Raw genomic sequence first — 19,133 nt, 5'->3', positions numbered from 1 at the left:
CAGATCAGCTTAACAACATTCATATTAAAATTACAACCGAATATCGAACGACTTCCATGACATTCTATTTAGAATATAGAGTAAACAAGACACCGGCAATAGTGTCTAGAAATTAGTTTTCTATGGGAGAGCTACCAACCCTCCGCACAATCACAGAACCTGTTGGGCCCGGATTTTCTGTCTGGGTTTACTCCTTTAGGTGGGTTGGCTTTACAATGCTTAAAGAGCTCTCCCTGCCCTATCGTATTGGAACATACTTCGTCTGACTCTTTTGCCTGTCCGGCTAGGGTTACTCTGTCAGGAGCCTGTGCTCCCGCCGGCATAACCCCAGCTTCCTTGGAACACGCAATCCCCCGTCCACGTAAACGTCAATTACTTTATTTATGTATCTAGGCTATAACACAACATTCCTGGAAGAAACAGACATAGATAATTCAATTCAAAAATTCCAAAACATCTGTGGCACTATCGGGCGAACACTTAAAGGGAAAATTCGGAAATATACGCTAATAACGTTTTATCAAGTGATGACTGTTCCTGCACTACTTTATGGAAGTGAATGTTGGACAATGAGGAAAAGAGACACAAAAATTACAAACGGAGGAAATGCGATTTTTAATATCTATGAAGGGATGTACAAGATTGGACAAACTCAGGAATGAAGATATTAGAATAGAATTAGGAGTATCTTCAACTACTGACAAATAAAAAGACATAAACAAGATTGGTTAGAACATGTAGAAAGGACGAAAACCGAAATAGGCCCTTTGGTGTCGACCGAAAGGAAGCAGGGTTCCTAGAAAATCACGCCAAAGGTGGATATCATAGAAGCCGGAACAGGCCTTCGGCCTAATCTGTGAATTGAAGAAGAAGAAAAAGAAGAAGAAAAAATTGTTTTAAATAACAAATTCTGAGGTGTATATGGGTGATACTAGCACTTCTGAATAATCTATGCTAGCCTTGAAAACCATGGACTGTTAATTACTTACGTCGTCTGCTGTAAATCGAATATTCAAGGAAGGAAGAGTAACAAATAATTTGTTAGTGAATATGTCATCGACGTTGGTTAGGACAAATTGGTCGCAAATTCGGTGCTGTCAGAGAATCATTAAATGTGATAATAGGTCTGTAAAGTTGAACTTGGAAGAAATGTTTGGGGGCACCCCAATAATTATAATTATTGCAACCCCTTATTTACACGGCATAATACGTCGTACGACATAAATGAAATTACGTATTTAAAGTACATCTTGAAATGTGTTATTTCAAAAACATTGGCACCTTGAAGTGGAAGTTATTGGAACTGAAGCCATAAAAATTTTGAATTTCTTAGTATTTGTTTATTCCCCACATAAAGGTGCTGTTAATGTATCCGGAATAATGTAAATTTGGAACTTCGATGCACTCTGCCAAAAACGATTTCCTGCTTGTAACCATGAACCATATAATACACAAGTTCAGGAAGCTAATTCACACATACTGTACTTTTGTATTATACTCATCATAGCTAATTGTGGTAATTCTTCAGTACAACATGCTGTACTTAATGGTGTTCTCTTCTCCTTACAGATTTAGTCATGAAAACCGGTTTTCAGAGGGCTCAAAAGAACGGAACAGTTCAAAAACGTTCAAACAGTATGCTCTGTCACACTACATGAAGCTTGTCAGAAGCTATGAAAAAGTGTTGGAAAAGAAATTTCCAACTGCAATGCATGTATACAGGATTTTTATGGTTGGAATTAAAGATTTTTATACAGATATGAAGTATTACTTTAAAATCCACAGAAGATTATCATCTCCAGCAGGATTTAAGTGCCTTACAAGAAAGGAGATTGAGTTGTACCACCAGATACCAAAAGATATGTTGAGGGTGGCACCTATGTTAATACTGTCTACTTTACCATTTGCAAATTACGTTGTGTTTCCATTAGTGTGAGTATTCACTCAAGCATCACACATGTTCATTAATGATCCATTTTGTGAACATTTAATTTGAATCTTAGTAAAAAAAGGTTTTTCATGAATCAACAGGTATATGTTCCCAAGACAGCTTCTGTGTCAACATTTCTGGTCTTTGCAACAGCGAACAGAGTTTGCTATGGAAGGACTACGCAGGCAATTATATAACTATAAACCAGTGTTCCGATGTCTTCAATCACAGCTTGATACACTTAAAGGAAGACAAGAATATGAACACTGGGCATATGTTCTTGGACTGTTGGGGAGTGGCATGCATCCAAAGCCTGAAGATATTATTAAGTCTGTAGACCTGTTTCGTGGGGACCCATATCACTTCTCCTATCTGTATCCTGGGCATGTGGTAAAGCATAGCATCTTTCTTATTAATACAGATAAGATATATCAAGAGTATGATGAAATGAAAAATATTACTTTAAATGCATGGTTAGGTTGCTAAATCTTCTATTACAATGTACAAGGCTGTTTGGGATAGAGAAGGCTTTGAAAATTCTCTGCCATCAGCACAGTAGCCTAATCTGGACACAGATCCAGGCCATTTCATTCAATTAACATCCTTACTTCATTTCCAAGAGAGTACTTTCTAAAAGGCTTCATCCTCTCCCCTCATGTTCTATTTAGAACTGGTTTCATATTTGGAAGGTCCTGTACTTGAATTTTGGACCAGGGCTGGCTATCCTAACAATTTATTTTAAATCCCTCAAGGTAAATGCTGTGATGAGTGGTAGCTACAGAAAAATTTAAATTATGGGGATAAATTGAATCTGCACCGTGGTCAGCAATCTTTCATTCTATACTGGATAATGTACTTTTTCAAGTGTGACTAAATTTAAGTAATTTGACAATTTATTACTATTCATTAAATAAATTCTATACATGGTCCAACAGCCATTTAACACATTTTAGACAAAGCACGTAAATTACAGGCAGGGCTGTAGTGAAGCCAGGGGATTTCCTGGTGTTTTCCAATGTTTGTACCTCTCAGAATTGCCTAAAGACAAGGGGGCCACTTTATAAAATAGAAGATATGAAGTATGTCCCTCTAGAAAATTTGAAATATATATAGTATAGAGTTAGGCAGAACTGAATGTATTGTGATTTCTTTAATTTTTTATCTCTGTTTGAGACAGAAGCGTCAATTTCTTTACCTGTGTTCATTTCATGAGCCCGCTTACCATTCTGCCCTCCATTTATTACTGTAAAGTTACAATCAAGTAAAAATAAAAATTGCCTCATGTAAGTATGTATGCTCATCTTATTCAGTCTGAAAGTGTGAGAACATACTAGCATTTTTATTTTTAACATTATACCACTTCTTTCATTAATAACTAGTAACTTATTTAATGATTTGTAATTAATTCTTATTAAATTTAGTGGTGCTTGACATAGTTACAGTGTCATTGTATGAAGAGTAAAAACAGTCTAGTTTTATGAAATTGGTACATCGACGACACCATATCTGAATATCAGAAACCATTCTACAATATATGCTGTCATAGCCATCCCTAAGACATTAAAATTAGTTCATTATTTCCATCAGTAAACTTCTATATTAGACAAGGACTGCTGTTTTTATTGGGGATCGTCAGTGTGGGTTCAGGCATAACAGATCAACAATTAATCAGATCTTCTGCATCCATCAGATACTAGATAAAAAATGGGAGCACAGTGGGACCGTGCATCAATTGTTTATGGATTTCAGAAAAGCCTATGACTCTGTTAAGAGAGGTGTCATACAATATTCTCATTGAATTTGATATAATCAAAATGTGCTTAAATGAAACCTGTAGCAAAATTAGTATAGGTAAATATTTATCTGACTCATTTTCCATCAAGAAGGGTCTGAAACAAGGAGATGCTTTGTCTCCCTTGCTCTTTAATTTTGCACTAGAATATGCCATCAGGAAAGTACAAGATAGGCAGGACAGTTTCCAATTGAATGCGACACATCAGCTATTGGAATATGCTGATGATGTTAATTTATCGAGTGACAATATAAGTACAATAAAAAAGAACACACGTTTTACTAGAAGCTAGTAGAAATGTGGGGCTAGAAGTAAATTCAGAAAAAAACTAAGTACATGTTAGTATCTCGTCATCAGCAGACAGGCGGGCAAAATCATGTTAGGGTGGCTAATAAATCCTTTGAAAGTGTGACAAAGTTAAAATATTTGGGGACCGCATTCTGTTACTGAGTTTGTTCCTTGGATTAATGTAAGACTTACTGATTTTGGGGATCAAATAAGACAATCTCCCCTCATGCTATGCCATGTTTAACTTGTTGCACAAGAGAAGTAATTACAGTAATGCCTGGATGATGGTGGGTATCACAGCTGCAGTACAGACAATTATAAAATGTTTTAGACTATGGTTTCAAAGAAAAAAATAGTTTTATTAAAATGTGAGGACTAATGGGGAACATCCCCACCATCCTCAAGGTACCAGCTGCCACTGGCTGGGATATTATCTTAAAATAGGCTACACCACTTCCTTCTGCATCCTTTTCAATTCATCATTTCATCATACTGCCTCAACTGAATGCCATATAACCTCTGCAGTTGAAAAAGCACCATTAAATGAAGACAAGTCCCTCCCAAAAATTCTCTAGGCATGTTTTCCAAATTCAATGTACAAGTCTGTTAAAAAGGGAGTTAAGTAAGTAATTGTGATGTAGGTGGCCTGGTAGGCAAGTGATGTGTGCATGTGTAACCCCCCTATTTCTTAGTGGAGGACATTAGTCTTTAGTACAAAGATACTTCTCATGCCTTTGTTGTTTTCTGCTGTCCATAATATCATTTACTGGTTTCTTTTGTCATTGCTGACTGTTTTATAATTGCCAGAATTATGAAGTATGACCAGTAAAGTTTGCATCAAATTAGAACAGGCATGGCATTTTTTTATCTCTTCGTAGTGCAGGCCACGACTTCCCAGGCCGCATATGTCACAGTAACTTACTTACCTATTGATTACAGTAAGCTGCATAAATGATGATATTCATTACACATTACTTCATCTTTCCCAGAAATAAAACTAAACCTTTACTCATTAAAATACTGTTTCCCAAGTTAACATATCATGACCATTAACACAGTGAGTGACAGTCTTGTATATGTGGGACATCTGGAAACCATCCTTTGTGGAAGACTAGCTGATTTTTGTTTTGTTACAAATTCTGGTCAGAACAGATTAATATAAATAACTGTGAAACATCAGAACAATACTGTCAATGTTGTAGATAAAGTTTCTGGGTTTGTTTTGTAGAAAGGACTACTACGGATGTATAGCATGCACACAGGGTTTTGGCGACGTCACAGATTGGCTGAACAAGCAGTGATTCTTCATGAGATGGACATGGCTATTATCAGAGAGGGGGGTATATCGAAGATGTCTCAAGAGGAGCTACGAGTGGTAATTATAATAATAATAACTCAAAGTCAATCAAAAAATATTTGGCCAACATCCCGGGCAAACACGACATCAGGGAACTTCAGAAAACTGCCATTTTAGGATCTTCATACATCATTCGAAAGACGCTTTCGTAAAATACATAGTCACCCCTCACAATAAAACTATATAATACATGTAACACGTATCAAAAACAAAATGTTTTTTGGAAATAGCTGCTGCACTATCTACCTCAGGAGCAAGGTTTCTCTCTGGTACATATTAGTAAATAACATGTAAAATGGTGAAGAAATGTAATAATAATAATAATATAAACATCAGCGAATTAGTAAACTTAATGGTGTAGTGTTAATAGTTCTGCTTTGTATTGACGTTCTTGGTTCAGATCCTGAGCATGTAAATCAGTTTCACGAGGTTTTCAGTCGCTTTCTTCGGCCTGTGAGAAAATCATTACCTTGAAATAGGACGGTGCTTCTTTTCCCCATATTCAGCCATTACACCTCATTTATTTCTATATAATGTCTGCATCTGATACAGTAATCTAAATAACCTAATCAAACAGTGAATTAACCCTTTGCTGGGAATGTATATTTTAAGTTTTAGTTATTTATATTCACTATATATTAAGCCTTAGAATTAAGAAGTTACATTTTATTCTGAAAAATCTCTTTCTTAGACTTGAGAGACCTATAATGAGCTACAGTTCATCCTATACAGTAGGAAAAGACCTGTCGTGTTCTTTTTCATGGCCAGTTGGACCGCATGAAAGCTATGAATCACGCCCAATAATGTAAAGATGTGTTTTAATATAATCTTTCAGCTATGCCTAGGTCTCTCAAATAGTATCTTCTTTTGTGATTCATCTGTTTGATGATTTCACACATTTATTTATTCTTAATTGCTATTTTCCAGGCATGTTTTCTTCGTGGCTTGAATCCTGTTACAATGAAGGCAGAAGATATGATACACTGGCTGACACAGTGGATCTGCGTGTCGAAATCTGTTGACAGAAGCTCCCTCTCACTCTTGCTTCACTGCCCAATTCTACTTGGATACAACCAACCCTCCAACTGGATCCTCATTCATTAAATCAAACCTTTTGCAAATAAGTCCTAGAGAAAAACAGATCTGCTAGAATTAAATATTTGAAAAAAGATTATGTTTATTCTGTATAAATGAACGATATATTTATTTTATGTGTCAAGTAGTGTAACAGTACCATTTTCACTAAAATATGAGACTTTTGAATTGAAGTCAAAATAAAATTGGTGCTAATAAATGTATTTATTTTCATGTCAATCAATAGCAACATAATTTGTAATCCTGATGTTTAGCAGAATACAGACTTTCTTGTTGCACTGTGTAAACAAACATATTATTTTAAAGTATTTCCTTTGTGAACAGAGTCCTTCATCGCATGAGAGACTCATCCACAGACACTATTCTTAGATTCATTCTGATATCCTTCCAGATTTTCCCAAATGGTTTCTTCACTTGAGGTTTCCCAACCAAAATATTTGAGCACATACTGTCGTTGCTTTAAATGCATGACCAGGTTGCCATATATTTTATTACAATGTACAAGGTTATTTGGGATAAAGCATTCTGAACATGGTCAACGTCATGATACCATCCTAGAAATTATGTTGGAGAGGCCAAGGTAAACATAAGTGCACAAAACAATCAATGTTGCAAATCTCCAGAAAAACATACTAATTTTTACTACCTTAGAAAATTTCATTACTGTCTTTGTTTCAGATGTAGTTAGAACTAATCACTGCACACGACAAACATTACATGTATCAGGGGATTATAAAAACCATGACAAATTAACAAAATCCATGAGTAGGAACAGAAGCACGCAGATTTAATGCGCCATGCAAGTAATTAAATGCTTAATTTGTGTTTTTAAAATAAAAAAAATTATAATTTTATGCATTAAGAATTTATTTCCAAGATATAACACAGCAATACATTTTTACAAGAATTTACATAAAAATACTACAAACAAAACTAAATCATATCACAACAGATTACTTTGAGTCTGAGCCGAGGGGAATGTACGCTGGTAAAATTCCTAGTTTAGGGCGTTTCGTCTCTGGCTCCATACTTTCAGGTACCGAGCTTGGAGTAGAACTCATCTGTCCAACAGTATTGCATTGAGCATTCTGCCATGCTCTCTTCATGTCATCAACTTTCTTCAATAATTTCAGCCTCTTTACATTCAGATCACTCCCGTCTACTTCATTTGTCACTTGTGAGTCCTCAGGTTCTACAGGGAACACTTCTGAAACCATTCCTACCGTCTCATAATATCTTTTCCGGTCATCATTTGATGCAATGTGTACTACGTCCTTTGCTGTGCTATGTTTCCGAGTTCTTGACTTCTTTTTGACTACAGTCTTGTGAGGGTATGGACAGTACTTACCTTTTGGACAGCAACCTGTTTTCTCAAACTCTGGACAAAGGTATGTGTGTCGCTTCCTGCACTGCTTATATTAAACAGAAAACATCATAATCAAATAAAAACTGTCAATATTGAAAAATCAACATATCATCACTGAAAATATCCAAACTGTTGTTTAAATTCAGATTCTACAATGGGTCACTGATTTCCTCTGAGAAAAAATTAGCGACTTAAACAAAATTCCTATAATGGCATTGCCTCTACACCCAATGCAATGATTATGTTACCATGACTGTCTTCTTGAATTAAGCAGTTTTACAGTTCCTTCAAGACACATAGTACTAGTTACTCCACTCTGACTTGGCCACTGAAAATTAGGTCTGCGTCAAGGCTTTATGGCGCACATCCTAATTCTTGGATCATCCTGAGACCTCTTGTTTTCAGAGATGATCATGATGTATACAAACAAATTAGAAATGCGATTACAGTGAGAAGTTCTCACAGTGGCGAGTGCGGAGATGATCATCTTCTTTGCTGTTGAGCCATGTATTCTGGCAGAAGTTTCCCAACATTTCAGAGGTGTTTCCTGTCTTCATCAGAGCAACGATGGGGGCAGCAAGGACCTCTAAAACAATGTTAAACTTCTACCAGACTATACTGTGCAACAACCCAGAAGACGGTCATCTTCAACAGATCAGAAGATTCATGATCGTGGTTTAACACATACAATTCACCTACCATGGCACCTGGAAGTTACAGTTTTCAATAATATTGTACCTATCTGCATGTGGTCTCAACTTGCAAAGTCAAATCATTACTGACTTCTCTCTAAACCTGATGTTTAAAATACTTCATACGGCCAAATACAAAAGCTACAATTATGACTGCCCTTCCAAGTATTAGGCCCGGCTGGCCGGATGTGTGCATTATAAAACACCAGCTTATTATGAGGCTTATAAGACAAAGCAAGAAGTACTGAAAATATCAACTGTTTTCCCTACTCACAGGTCACTTGAAAGCTTCTTCATTTAAAGCGAGTGAATAATGACAGTCATTGTGGGCATAACCATTACATTGGTACCTGAGGTATCACTGACACATGAAGAATGTCCATGGGTTCTGAAAGTGACAACCCTGCTACTGGACTTACAAATTACTAGCTAAAAAACTAACAAATGTAACTCTCATATTACAGCAGAGCATAGATTATCCAGGGTCCAATTATCCGTGCCCACAGACTGTCTCTAATATGTGATATATTGTTGTTAACTATTTTTAAAACAAAAAATTATGAAAATTCATAAAATTAGTTTAAGAAAGAATGTTTGGTACTTTCAAATATCTCAGTTCTAAAATTTTGTGACGATGGTGCGTTGTTGAAGTAAAGAGTTTTCTTGATATTTTCCATCGTCTAATAAATAAAATCATAAAATCACACGATGTTTCAGAGATGGGACTCTATCTCCATCTTCAGGTAGACCTACTCATACAAACTGAACCCAATACTATCTACAGAAATACAAGGAGTCGGCACACAAGGCTCTGCTAGCCAATCCTATCAGCCAGCCTAATCTTGATATATCTAGCATTTGGATTCCTATCATCTCGGAAGAGATCAAAGTGTTGCAGCATTATTCAACTTAATGTTTTATGAAGTTTCTTCCACCTTTGTGAGTCGTTGGCATTTCGATTGTCAAACTACTTGCTCTTCAATAATTTTCCGATTTTGTTAAAGTTTTCTTATTGTCATTATTTGGTTTCTTAGTTTGCTGGACTTTGGTCAGTATTTTACTTTTGTCATATGCGCTAACCTCTACATATGTTTTATAAATTTTTTTTGGAGAATGTTTCTCTTTTACGTCCCATGGATATATGCTGTCTTGATCAGTTTATATGCTATGTCCAAAGACAGGGATTAGCTCTATCGATTAGGTCAAACTAAGTAGGTCTACCTGAAGATGGAAATAGAGTCCCATCTCTGAAACGTCGTGTGATTTTATTATCAGACGATGGAAAATATCCAGAAAACTCTTTACTTCAACTTTCATATGTGTTATGCATACGAAAATGTATAAGCTCATATTTTTCTTACACGGATGATGATAATTATAATAAAACATTATTTTTCATGAACTGTGTTTTTTTATTATCTGGGCTCCCGCTTCCCCCAATTACCATGGGATAATTGGAGCTATACTGTACTTTAAAGGTACAATTATAGGAAAACTCAATCATTCCATTATGATAAATGCAAACTTGTGACTTGCAAATGCAACATAGCAATAAACATGCTATTCAGATATGAAATTGTCTTACTCACCTTCTGCCCATCAAAGCAATAACCATGAAGAAAGTCCTTGCAAATACCAGCCTTTTCATTCACTTTCACATGAAGGTACGGGCAACCATCTCTAACGCAGCAGCCTTCCAGAAAGTACTTGCATGTTGGCATTTTCTCAGGTCCAACATCATGAGACAGCGTACAGCCATTGACTGCGCAACAGCCTTGTAAAAATCTGTGCAAGATTAAGAAACACTTCCACATGTACATAAATCCTATAACTGTACATGTAAAATACTGAGACTTCAAAGATATTAGGTTCGTAATCTCGTAACACCAATGTACCATATGAACACTTACAAAAATTTAAACCATCTTTTGGATTCATGGCATGTTTTGATACCACTATTATGCACATGGATAAAACAAAAGAAAAACTAAAGAAATACTATTTTATTCTACAAACCTGTGTTTTTATGGGTTAGTTTCTCCTGCAATTCTATTATATTGTCCATGGAACTACCTTGTTGATCTATGTAACAATTTCTCACTCCTCTTTAAATATAACATAGTATGGTCACTGGCAACTTTTTACCATCAAGAGATAATGCTATTATATATTTATAAGATGTAGGAAAGATAAAAATTATCTGTCAAAACTGGCAATCCCAGCAAACAAAATTCACAAAACCCCCATATTATGTTAACAATAAATTATTTTATTAGCTTTTTTTATAACGAAGCACAAACTGAATAGGAAATTAAACACTTCACTAAATGAAACCTCCATAAGTTAAGACAATTTATTACTTGTTTTACAGAAGCGGAGAGCTCTTCGGTAGAAGGATCGACAAAATACTACACACTAATTTTAAGTCATCACTTAGTTCCTGAAAATTGAAGCAGAAAAACATGTCTTAGGACTGGGCAAATGCAGTTGTTCCAGCAAGCATTCTGATTTTTGACTACTTTATTTTCATACTGTTTCCTTCCCTGGATTTCCCACACTGAAACAGAACGTTTTTAAATCTAAACAAATGCGCACATTTAAGCCAGTACCAGACACACGCAATTCATACTGTTCAAAATGCTTAATGAAAGTATAGAAATTCCATGAGAAACATCATACCCAAGTGTAGGTAAATGATCCTTATTGCCTAGCGTTAGATACATACCATATAAGAGTAGGAGGGCATTCAAAATCTTCAAAATTATGGTATTGTTCCTCACCAATCCAGAAAACAATCACTGACAAGTGTCTCTACAGAGAACTTACTTCTTGCAGACGACCACATGCTTCGGGTCATGCACGTGTGGACACGTGCCCATCTCTTTCCTCATACATTTTCCAAATCGATGATAGAATATGCAAGGTTGATTGCTTTTCCTCAACTTTTTTGTCAGCAGGGCTATGCTCTTCTGTTTTGCTTGGCTGAAACACAGAGAAAGGCTTCGAAATTTGGTTTACTTTCAGAGGCACTTCCACTTCTCTGCAGCTGGTGTTCTGACCCACCGTTCTTCTGCCAGCATCTTGAATGTAGCTGGATTTCTATACATACCAGAAAAAACTCCATTATTGCTTTTCTTGAGATAAAATGTCTGTAGAAATTAGAGATGGGAAATATGAATGGGTGGATCATATTTTTAATGTGTTAAAAACTGTTTTAACTGCAGTCACACGACCATCTTAACTAAAAAGAAACAATACTATAATAAAAATTATAACCAAGAAGATTCTACTAGTGAACATACAATGTTGTGAACAAATTAAATAATGTTAAATAATATCAAATAAATGTGAAATCAAGAGAGAGACAAATGTGTTAAACCAAGTAGTGATGAATATTAATAATAATACAATTTGTGGCGTAACAGCCCTCTGAGAGCCAAAGCCGACTAGCTGGCTGCTGGCCTCACGTTCACATGCCTAAGCAGAGTTGAACGATCATCCAACCAGATATAGGGTGACGTGTGGTCAGCACGACGAACCCCCAGCCATTGCTAGCTTTCCTGACCAGATTACGCTACCCATTGTAGCTCCCCAATTTCCTCACAATGCTGGGTTGGCACCGGTCCCGTACATCGGTCGAAAATCTCATGAAAAATTTCTTTCCCTGAGACTCGAACCAGCGCGCATTCCGTATCACCGGTCCGAAGCATGATGCCTCAGACCGCACGGCTACGGCGCGGGACGATGCATAGTAAACAGTTCAAAATTACCTAAAGATGCCATTAGATGCAGTCATGTGTCTAAACCGAGCACTGCCACGTTGAATTGTTTACAATTTTCAACTTCTTATAGCAATTATCATCACTGGGTAAATATGAATTATTCTTCTTACATGTTAACCTGGCAACAGTGGAAAACTGTGTGGTTGCAGACTTTAAATTTCCATCAAACTTTGTAATACAGACTGAAGCAGCTGAAGAAAAGCAGGTACAAATTTAAAATACAGACCTCACGCTACACTACAGAACAATTGACTTTGAATGCTACGTTGTCTAAATAAGAAACTGTTCAAAGTTCATCACATCCTTACGTACATCCCCTGTTGGAAATTAGGAATATTTCTTGTATTAGATGAAGCTCTAAATTACTTTTTGACGTAAATACGTCTATACTGAAGGGTCATTCGGCAAAAAAGTGACAGGAAAATGTGTAAGATGGTTACCTAGGAAATATCAACCAACTAACTAGATGGCTTACCGAACCCGAAGGTTCATCACCGAATTAACCAAAGAGAAACAGGAAATATCAACAATTTTTAAATACTAGGGCAGAACGCTCCTTTTGGAGCTCCTCGGAGGGGCTGGTCAAGTTTTTAAAAAGCAACCAACCCCTTCGGAGGGGGGGGGGGGGGTTGCGTTTTAAAATCTTGTGTAAGAAACTAAACTAAACCCCCCGAATGTAGGATTAAAACACTTGACCAACCCCTCCTTCGGGGGGGTTGGTTGCATTTTAAAATCTTGAGTAAGACACTAAATTCGGCATTGTTGTGTTCCACAACAATGCCGAGTTTGTTTATAGTTGACATTGTTGATGACGTAATTTATTGACGATGAAATCACAAAAAAAAAATTAAATATGGATCGACAACAATGGTCAGCTCGTGTGCATTGTTATGTTACCTAGGAAACGTCATCTGTTTACTCGGCATTGTTGTGTAACATTACTGCAGTCAACAATCCACTTTCGTTATTGCACATCCTGTTTCTTAGAACCTATGGGATGCATTCATACCTAACAATGTTAGGTTATTCCAAAATATCCTGTTCTATTCCTCAAAAAGTAACAATAATCATACACCATATTCTAAGAAATTCTGGCAATGGATTTGAGTTATTCTGCACATATTTGCTTCCAAACATGATCCTGACTTCTGCTAACAGCAGAATTCAAAAGAACCAGCTTAACATTTAACTTGACAGTTCTTACAGCAATCCAACCACGAACAAACCGAATTCGGATCTGATAGCACCAATTCAAACATACCAACACAGAGTCAAACCCACCTCAGGAGGCTTCTTGCATTGTGGGTATTAGTTCTGACAAGAACATTTGTTGATTTCTGGACAAATGTTACTCCACCAATGTCTATTCTCTTCAAAGGTAAATTTCTCAAGGGCAATTCATTAAATCCAGGTTTTTTTGATCTCTGAGGAACTCGTAACATAGTCTTCCCCGTCGCATCCATTAAGAATTTGTTCCCACGTACATACACTGCAAAACTAGATCTTGACTTGGGCTCTGAAAAATGGAAATGAAACCAACATCACCTTCCAAAGTTTGAGACGAAGGTGGGGGGAAAAAACAAACAAACAAACAAACAAAACAGGTGCATACTTATATTCAAAGTCATTCTTAGGACACTAAATTATGGTAAGTCAAATGTGCTGCCTAAGCTGTGGTGGTGGTTGTTGTTTTTACACATATTTAGTAATTTTATATGACTTCAAGTTTTCACAGTGACCAAATGCAATAAAATCTTCTTGGGCAACCAGCGTCAATTTGGAACAGGACTCCAATGTTTCAAAGACCTACGTCTCCATAATCACAGAATGATGCGGTAATGTGGCAGCAGAAAGTCTGTAAATAGTGTAGTCATATAAATTATGTATACAAACCTTCTCAATCAGATTTACAACCATAAGATAAGACATGTATGCACTACGAACACAGTAATACGGAAAACCTAAAAATAGAAATCAGCGCAAGACATACAGAAGCTTAAGGTAGTATATTTGCGTCATATTGTGAATTAAGTTAATATTTTAATATTTTCCGTCAAATCACAATTTTTAATAATAAGATAATAAAATATAAAATATTTAAAATATCATTTCACGTTCCGCATCGAATTTGTAAATCGATCATTCGATGCGGAACGTGAAATGATATTTTAAATATTTTATTATTTATTATCTTATTAAAAATTGTGATTTGACGGAAAATATTAAAATATAAACAGAAGCTTGTAAATGGATTAAGAAAACATTTCTTGAATATGAAATATTTTACCACTACTGTGTGTGTGTGTGTGTGGGGGGGGGGGGGGGACACATCAGATTCTAAACTCAAGAAAAAAATTCTATGAACTATCCATGATTAAGCTCAGTGACAATCTGATTCGAAAATATTCAAGTTCAAAATGTTTACTGCGTTACGTTATGCCACATCTCATAATATGCTTATATAAAACTTAATTTTTATGAAATCATCAACACATTTCAGAAAGAAACTTCAATCCTGTTCTTTCCAAATACCCTTGTTCTTTTCTCTTTACAGCATTTTAACTCCTATATGGAGCATAGATGCCTCCTTTTGGAGGTTTCTTAATCTATTTAGATATTTGGTAGGAATCCTTGGATAAGTGGTCAGCACATCACAGGGCTTACCAAATACTACCACCCATACATATTCAATGACAGTCAGCAATTACTATAATCTATTAGCATAATAAATGTTCCTTACTGAGGATTTTTTTAATTTTTGCCCATGTTACTTCTATTTCTCTCTCAATTTTTAAAAGGAGTTCCCTTATAAAGGGCAACATAAGTTATTCCAGGCTTAAGTATAAAAACTGTCTTTGGGAACTGCCAACAGAAATCTCCATATATGACCAAAAAAAAGTTTTATTTACTCCAAACTTCACTTTAGTATGAAATATAAATCTCTTAACAAATTACTAAAAAAAATACTTACTTTTCACATCATAATCTGCCACATTTCTTCCACCTTCATTTTTGCATTTTGGGGTAAGACTCCGAGTGAGCTTCAATTTAGAGGTTCTGTACAGAACTCCACCAATTCTGACTAAGTTTGAGCTTTGTCGGTTAAACCGGTGGTCTCTACCTTTCCCAAGGTTTGGACTGCTTCCACTAAACAAAGTCACATTCTGATGTACGTCACACAAGATAATTTTCAGTTTCAATAAGTTGAGTACATGTGGAGTAGCAAGACAATCCTACATAAATTACAGTAACTAAAATTTAAAAAGTAAACCTAGAAGCATAATAAGAAGACAAAAAAAATATTCAAGCACTGGAGAACACCTGTACTTACATTCGCCTTAGTTTCTTGTCTACAACCATGACCTTCCTTGGACGCAGAGAATTATTCCATGTTTTATTGCCAAACTTCAAGCTTGTGAAGGGATACTGAACCTTCTCATACTTATTGAATAATTTTGGACTCGTAATGTGTTGGTTAGGTCCACCAGACTTTGGCATTTCATATTGCAGGGAGTACTTTTTCACTTTTTTAAGTCTCTTCACTGTTTTGTTAAGTCGTCTGTCTATTTTATACCTCGACTCTTGGCGTGGTGTGATTTTATTAGCCGTGTAACTGTATCGAGATTTTGTCACTGGAGTTTTGGTTATGTTTGATCTGGTTAACTTGTATTTCGAACATACTGCCTTTGCTGCTTTAACAGCTACCGTTCTATTTCTAGAACATGACAACAAAGACAGTCTTCCTACAGCTTTCGGTGTTGTATGAAAGGTATATGGGGAAATAACTGACGGACTATTATTTGATAAACCCTGAAAACTCTCACAGGATCTCCTTGACTTCGCACGCACTAACTTTGTCCTGCTGACAGACATCAAAGGCCCTGACAGAGAACTCTTAATTAGAGGAGACAATTTCTTTTCTGGCACAAAGTGTGACATAGTTACTGGATTTGCCACCGTGCTACTTATGACTGCATTCTGCTTCACTAATTTGGTTTTGCTACGAAATACATATTTCTTAGTGACAAAGTTACTGTTTGATGGCTGTGACAGCAGCTCACAAGTTGGCAGTCCTGTCTCATGCTTGTTATTTGCTGTACACCTGTTCACAAGCGCATGAGTTTGTGTTGGTTCTGATTGTGCGGCCAATTTCATGACTTGTGCCGCAAGAACCTTTGGATTTATATGTACAGAATGTTTCAGTTTAGAAACGTCACTTTCTGAAGCAACGTATTTTGCTGATATATCTGTTTGCAAACAGTTATTTGCTTTGAAAAAATGAGGATTCAAATACATTCGGCTGCTTCTTGAATCAGGAACATTCTGGCAAGAAGCATGTGATGTGGCATAAGTCAGAGGCTGACTTTCATGAAGGTTTGAAACTGTTGGACTCGGTGACACAGATTTCTTCTTACTGGCACATTTCATTGTTTGACTCTGGGTTGGATTATTATCTGCACATAACTTCCATTTGTCCACTAATGGAACTTGAGGTTTTGTGCTCACATTTATTTTCTTGTATTTTGAAACAGATGCATTTGTTGTACCATAAGATCTGAGGTTAGACCAACCAACTTTTGGTGATGTCTGTGAATTGAATGATCGGTTGCCTTTTCTTCTATGAAAAAGCTTATGCTGTTGGATTAAACCTGGAAAAGAAGAAGATATCTCAAGGGCACGTATCAGACTGCAGAAACATTCCACATTCTTCAATTATGTGAGTGAAGGAACATAAGCTGCTGGTTGTAAACCCATACTGGGTGTAATGTATTGAATATGCGTTTAGCAACTTAAGTTACTGTCAATTTGTGGGCCAAGAAATTCAGTTGTTTTTAATTCTTCAATTGCTTTATTCTCATGCCCAATACCTACATTAACACAATTATTGTTGGTAGTACGAAGTTTCATGTTTTATAAAAGAGAAGTCTACTAGTGTCAAACATTGACCTGGAATTCAGAAAGATTTTTCTGAAGTTATATGTTTGGAGCACAGCGCTATACGGAAGAGAAACATGGTCAGTGGGAAAGCCAGAAAGAAGGAGGGTAGAAGCATTTGAAATGTTGAAAATTAAGTGGACTGATAAAGTACGAAATGAGCTGGTCTTGGACAGTATAGGCGAAGGAAGAAGTCTATGGAAAAATCTTACGAGAAGAAGAGTTAGGATGGTGGGACACATTCCGAGGCACCCAGGATTGGTTAATTTGGTAATGGAAGGAACAGTTGAAGGGAAGAATTGTAGGGGGAGACAAAGATCTGAATATGTGACACAGATTTTTGAGGATGTGGGCTGCAAAAAAAATATGTGGAAATGAAGAGATTGGCGCAAGATAGATGGAAATGGAGGACCACATCAAACCAGTCGAAAGACTGATGACAAACAAACAAAAAATATCCCAATTTGAATAGGTGCTATTGATTGAATCTGGTGATTTTATTTCTACTTGTTGCCTTATATCATGAAAGTACTTTGTTGTGTCTTCTGTTGTCTTGGCTGTAGTGTAATTTTTCATTCTTTCGATAACTGTTAAGAAGTATTTAAATGATTTGGTAAGAGTTTACAATTTATTTTTTGCATTATCATTTATCTTTATTAATAGGGTCAAGCATATGAAGCTAAATATCACTCTGCACGTGACTGAAATAACATTAATTCCCTTCAGTAAGCAGAAATCATAAATAACAAATTATTACTATAAGACTGGAAATGTCTGTGGAAGTACTGCAGTTTTACTCACGAGTCAGGTATGTACATTCCTGTTGTAAATTGCATGTATTTCTCTCCATCAGCTGCTTATTGTAATCCATAGTCAATGTACGTTTCCCTCTGGTTTTATAAAACAACATACAAAATTACTTAACCTGCATACATGTTCTACTCAATATATACCTGCATTATGAAAATATTATAATCGATCAAATGGACATTATAAAGTTTATATTATACTGATAGATTAGCTCTAACGAGTAATTTCACAATCAGGACTACAATATCGCAATTTTTTTTATTACACACCTTCCATTACCCTTAAATGTCGTACAATTCTAGCACCATCTTCCAAGTTACTTGGGCCCTTGTTGGATAATTACCTCTCTGAATTCAAAATATTGTCATGAACTTATGCCCCTCGTCATACCTTGAACACTGATGGAAGATACTAAGGTATGTGGATAATGTTCAAAAGTCCAATACTTTAATCAGAACCATTGTTCTACATGACGAATGAATCCCAAAGTACTCTTCATCATTATTAAACAATACCATAAATGATAATAGGCGCACTCAGTTTTACATGTTTCGTCATACACAATTGTTAACATGATGTGGGTAGTGGTTCAGGGTATAAACACGAGACTTAATTACGAAACATTCTGAAGTATCCATTACAACTGCTGTACTATAAGCATGTTATTTTCATAAAGCAAATAATTTAATGAGTTTGAAAGCATAGCCTAATAAAGCAAGTGGAATCCAAACTAGTTATCTACAATAACGAAAGAGTTTTAAATTAGAACGTGACGAACTATAAGAAAACGCATTGATATATTACAACACTAAGTTACCTCTATTACGAAAATAAGTATTATGTCACGACTTGTAAAGTGAACATCACAATTCACGTATGTATGAAGGCACAGATTAAAAATAGTGCATTCAAACGTCTCAACCCTGCCACAACTGCATTAAGAACCTTAATATTTCACACAGAGTACAACTGGTTGATCACTTGACAGCCATACACAGGTAATCAACGATGGTAGAAATGTTTAAAGCAGTGCACACATAATATTTTAATACAGAAGAAGAAGAAGAAGAAGAAATGGTAAATAGT

The 19,133-nt window shown here is 36.0% G+C and overlaps 2 protein-coding genes across 4 annotated transcripts; one reads left to right on the top strand and one right to left on the bottom strand.

The window, feature by feature from the left end:
- Positions 1-737: 737 nt before the first annotated feature.
- On the top strand, positions 738-6,748 carry LOC110834687 (LETM1 domain-containing protein 1). The gene is made up of 5 exons (XM_022074118.2): positions 738-1,124; positions 1,570-1,932; positions 2,032-2,320; positions 5,239-5,385; positions 6,295-6,748. The coding sequence occupies exons 1-5, from the start codon at positions 1,051-1,053 to the stop codon at positions 6,469-6,471; spliced, it is 1,050 nt and encodes a 349-aa protein (XP_021929810.1). The 5' UTR covers positions 738-1,050; the 3' UTR covers positions 6,472-6,748.
- A 563-nt stretch (positions 6,749-7,311) lies between these two features.
- ZC3H3 (Zinc finger CCCH domain-containing protein 3) lies at positions 7,312-19,120 on the bottom strand. 3 transcript variants are annotated; one of them, XM_022074088.2, is made up of 8 exons: positions 18,865-19,120; positions 18,039-18,127; positions 15,634-16,951; positions 15,274-15,449; positions 13,584-13,818; positions 11,347-11,502; positions 10,110-10,305; positions 7,312-7,871 (listed from the first exon to the last, which is right to left on the bottom strand). In XM_022074088.2, exons 2-8 carry the CDS (start codon positions 18,106-18,108, stop codon positions 7,416-7,418), a joined length of 2,607 nt encoding a protein of 868 aa, XP_021929780.1. In that variant the 5' UTR covers positions 18,109-18,127; positions 18,865-19,120; the 3' UTR covers positions 7,312-7,415. The 3 variants fall into 3 exon arrangements, with proteins under 3 accessions (XP_021929780.1, XP_021929783.1, XP_021929782.1); XM_022074091.2 differs by lacking the exon at positions 18,865-19,120 and adding an exon at positions 18,438-18,845; XM_022074090.2 differs by lacking the exon at positions 18,865-19,120 and adding an exon at positions 18,317-18,449.
- Positions 19,121-19,133: the final 13 nt, after the last annotated feature.

The sequence above is a fragment of the Zootermopsis nevadensis genome, unplaced genomic scaffold, assembly GCF_977971745.1.
Source record: "Zootermopsis nevadensis isolate Lab colony 2312 unplaced genomic scaffold, Znev_1.0 Znev_ptg000007l, whole genome shotgun sequence".
NCBI lineage: Eukaryota > Metazoa > Arthropoda > Insecta > Blattodea > Termopsidae > Zootermopsis > Zootermopsis nevadensis.
Note: the sequence above shows the minus strand (reverse complement) of the source record. Positions and strands in the feature narration are given on the sequence as shown.

Excerpts from the sequence above, each read along its gene's own strand:
- LOC110834687 (XM_022074118.2), top strand. The coding sequence starts at position 1,051 with ATGTCATCGACGTTGGTTAGGACAAATTGGTCGCAAATTCGGTGCTGT. Across the intron at positions 1,933-2,031 it reads TACGTTGTGTTTCCATTAGT|GTATATGTTCCCAAGACAGC; the intron begins GTGAGTATTCAC and ends ATGAATCAACAG. Across the intron at positions 5,386-6,294 it reads CTCAAGAGGAGCTACGAGTG|GCATGTTTTCTTCGTGGCTT; the intron begins GTAATTATAATA and ends GCTATTTTCCAG.
- ZC3H3 (XM_022074088.2), bottom strand. The coding sequence starts at position 18,108 with ATGGATTACAATAAGCAGCTGATGGAGAGAAATACATGCAATTTACAA. Across the intron at positions 16,952-18,038 it reads GGAATGTACATACCTGACTC|GTTTAATCCAACAGCATAAG; the intron begins GTGAGTAAAACT and ends CTTCTTTTCCAG. Across the intron at positions 13,819-15,273 it reads GGCAGATTATGATGTGAAAA|AGCCCAAGTCAAGATCTAGT; the intron begins GTAAGTATTTTT and ends TCCATTTTTCAG.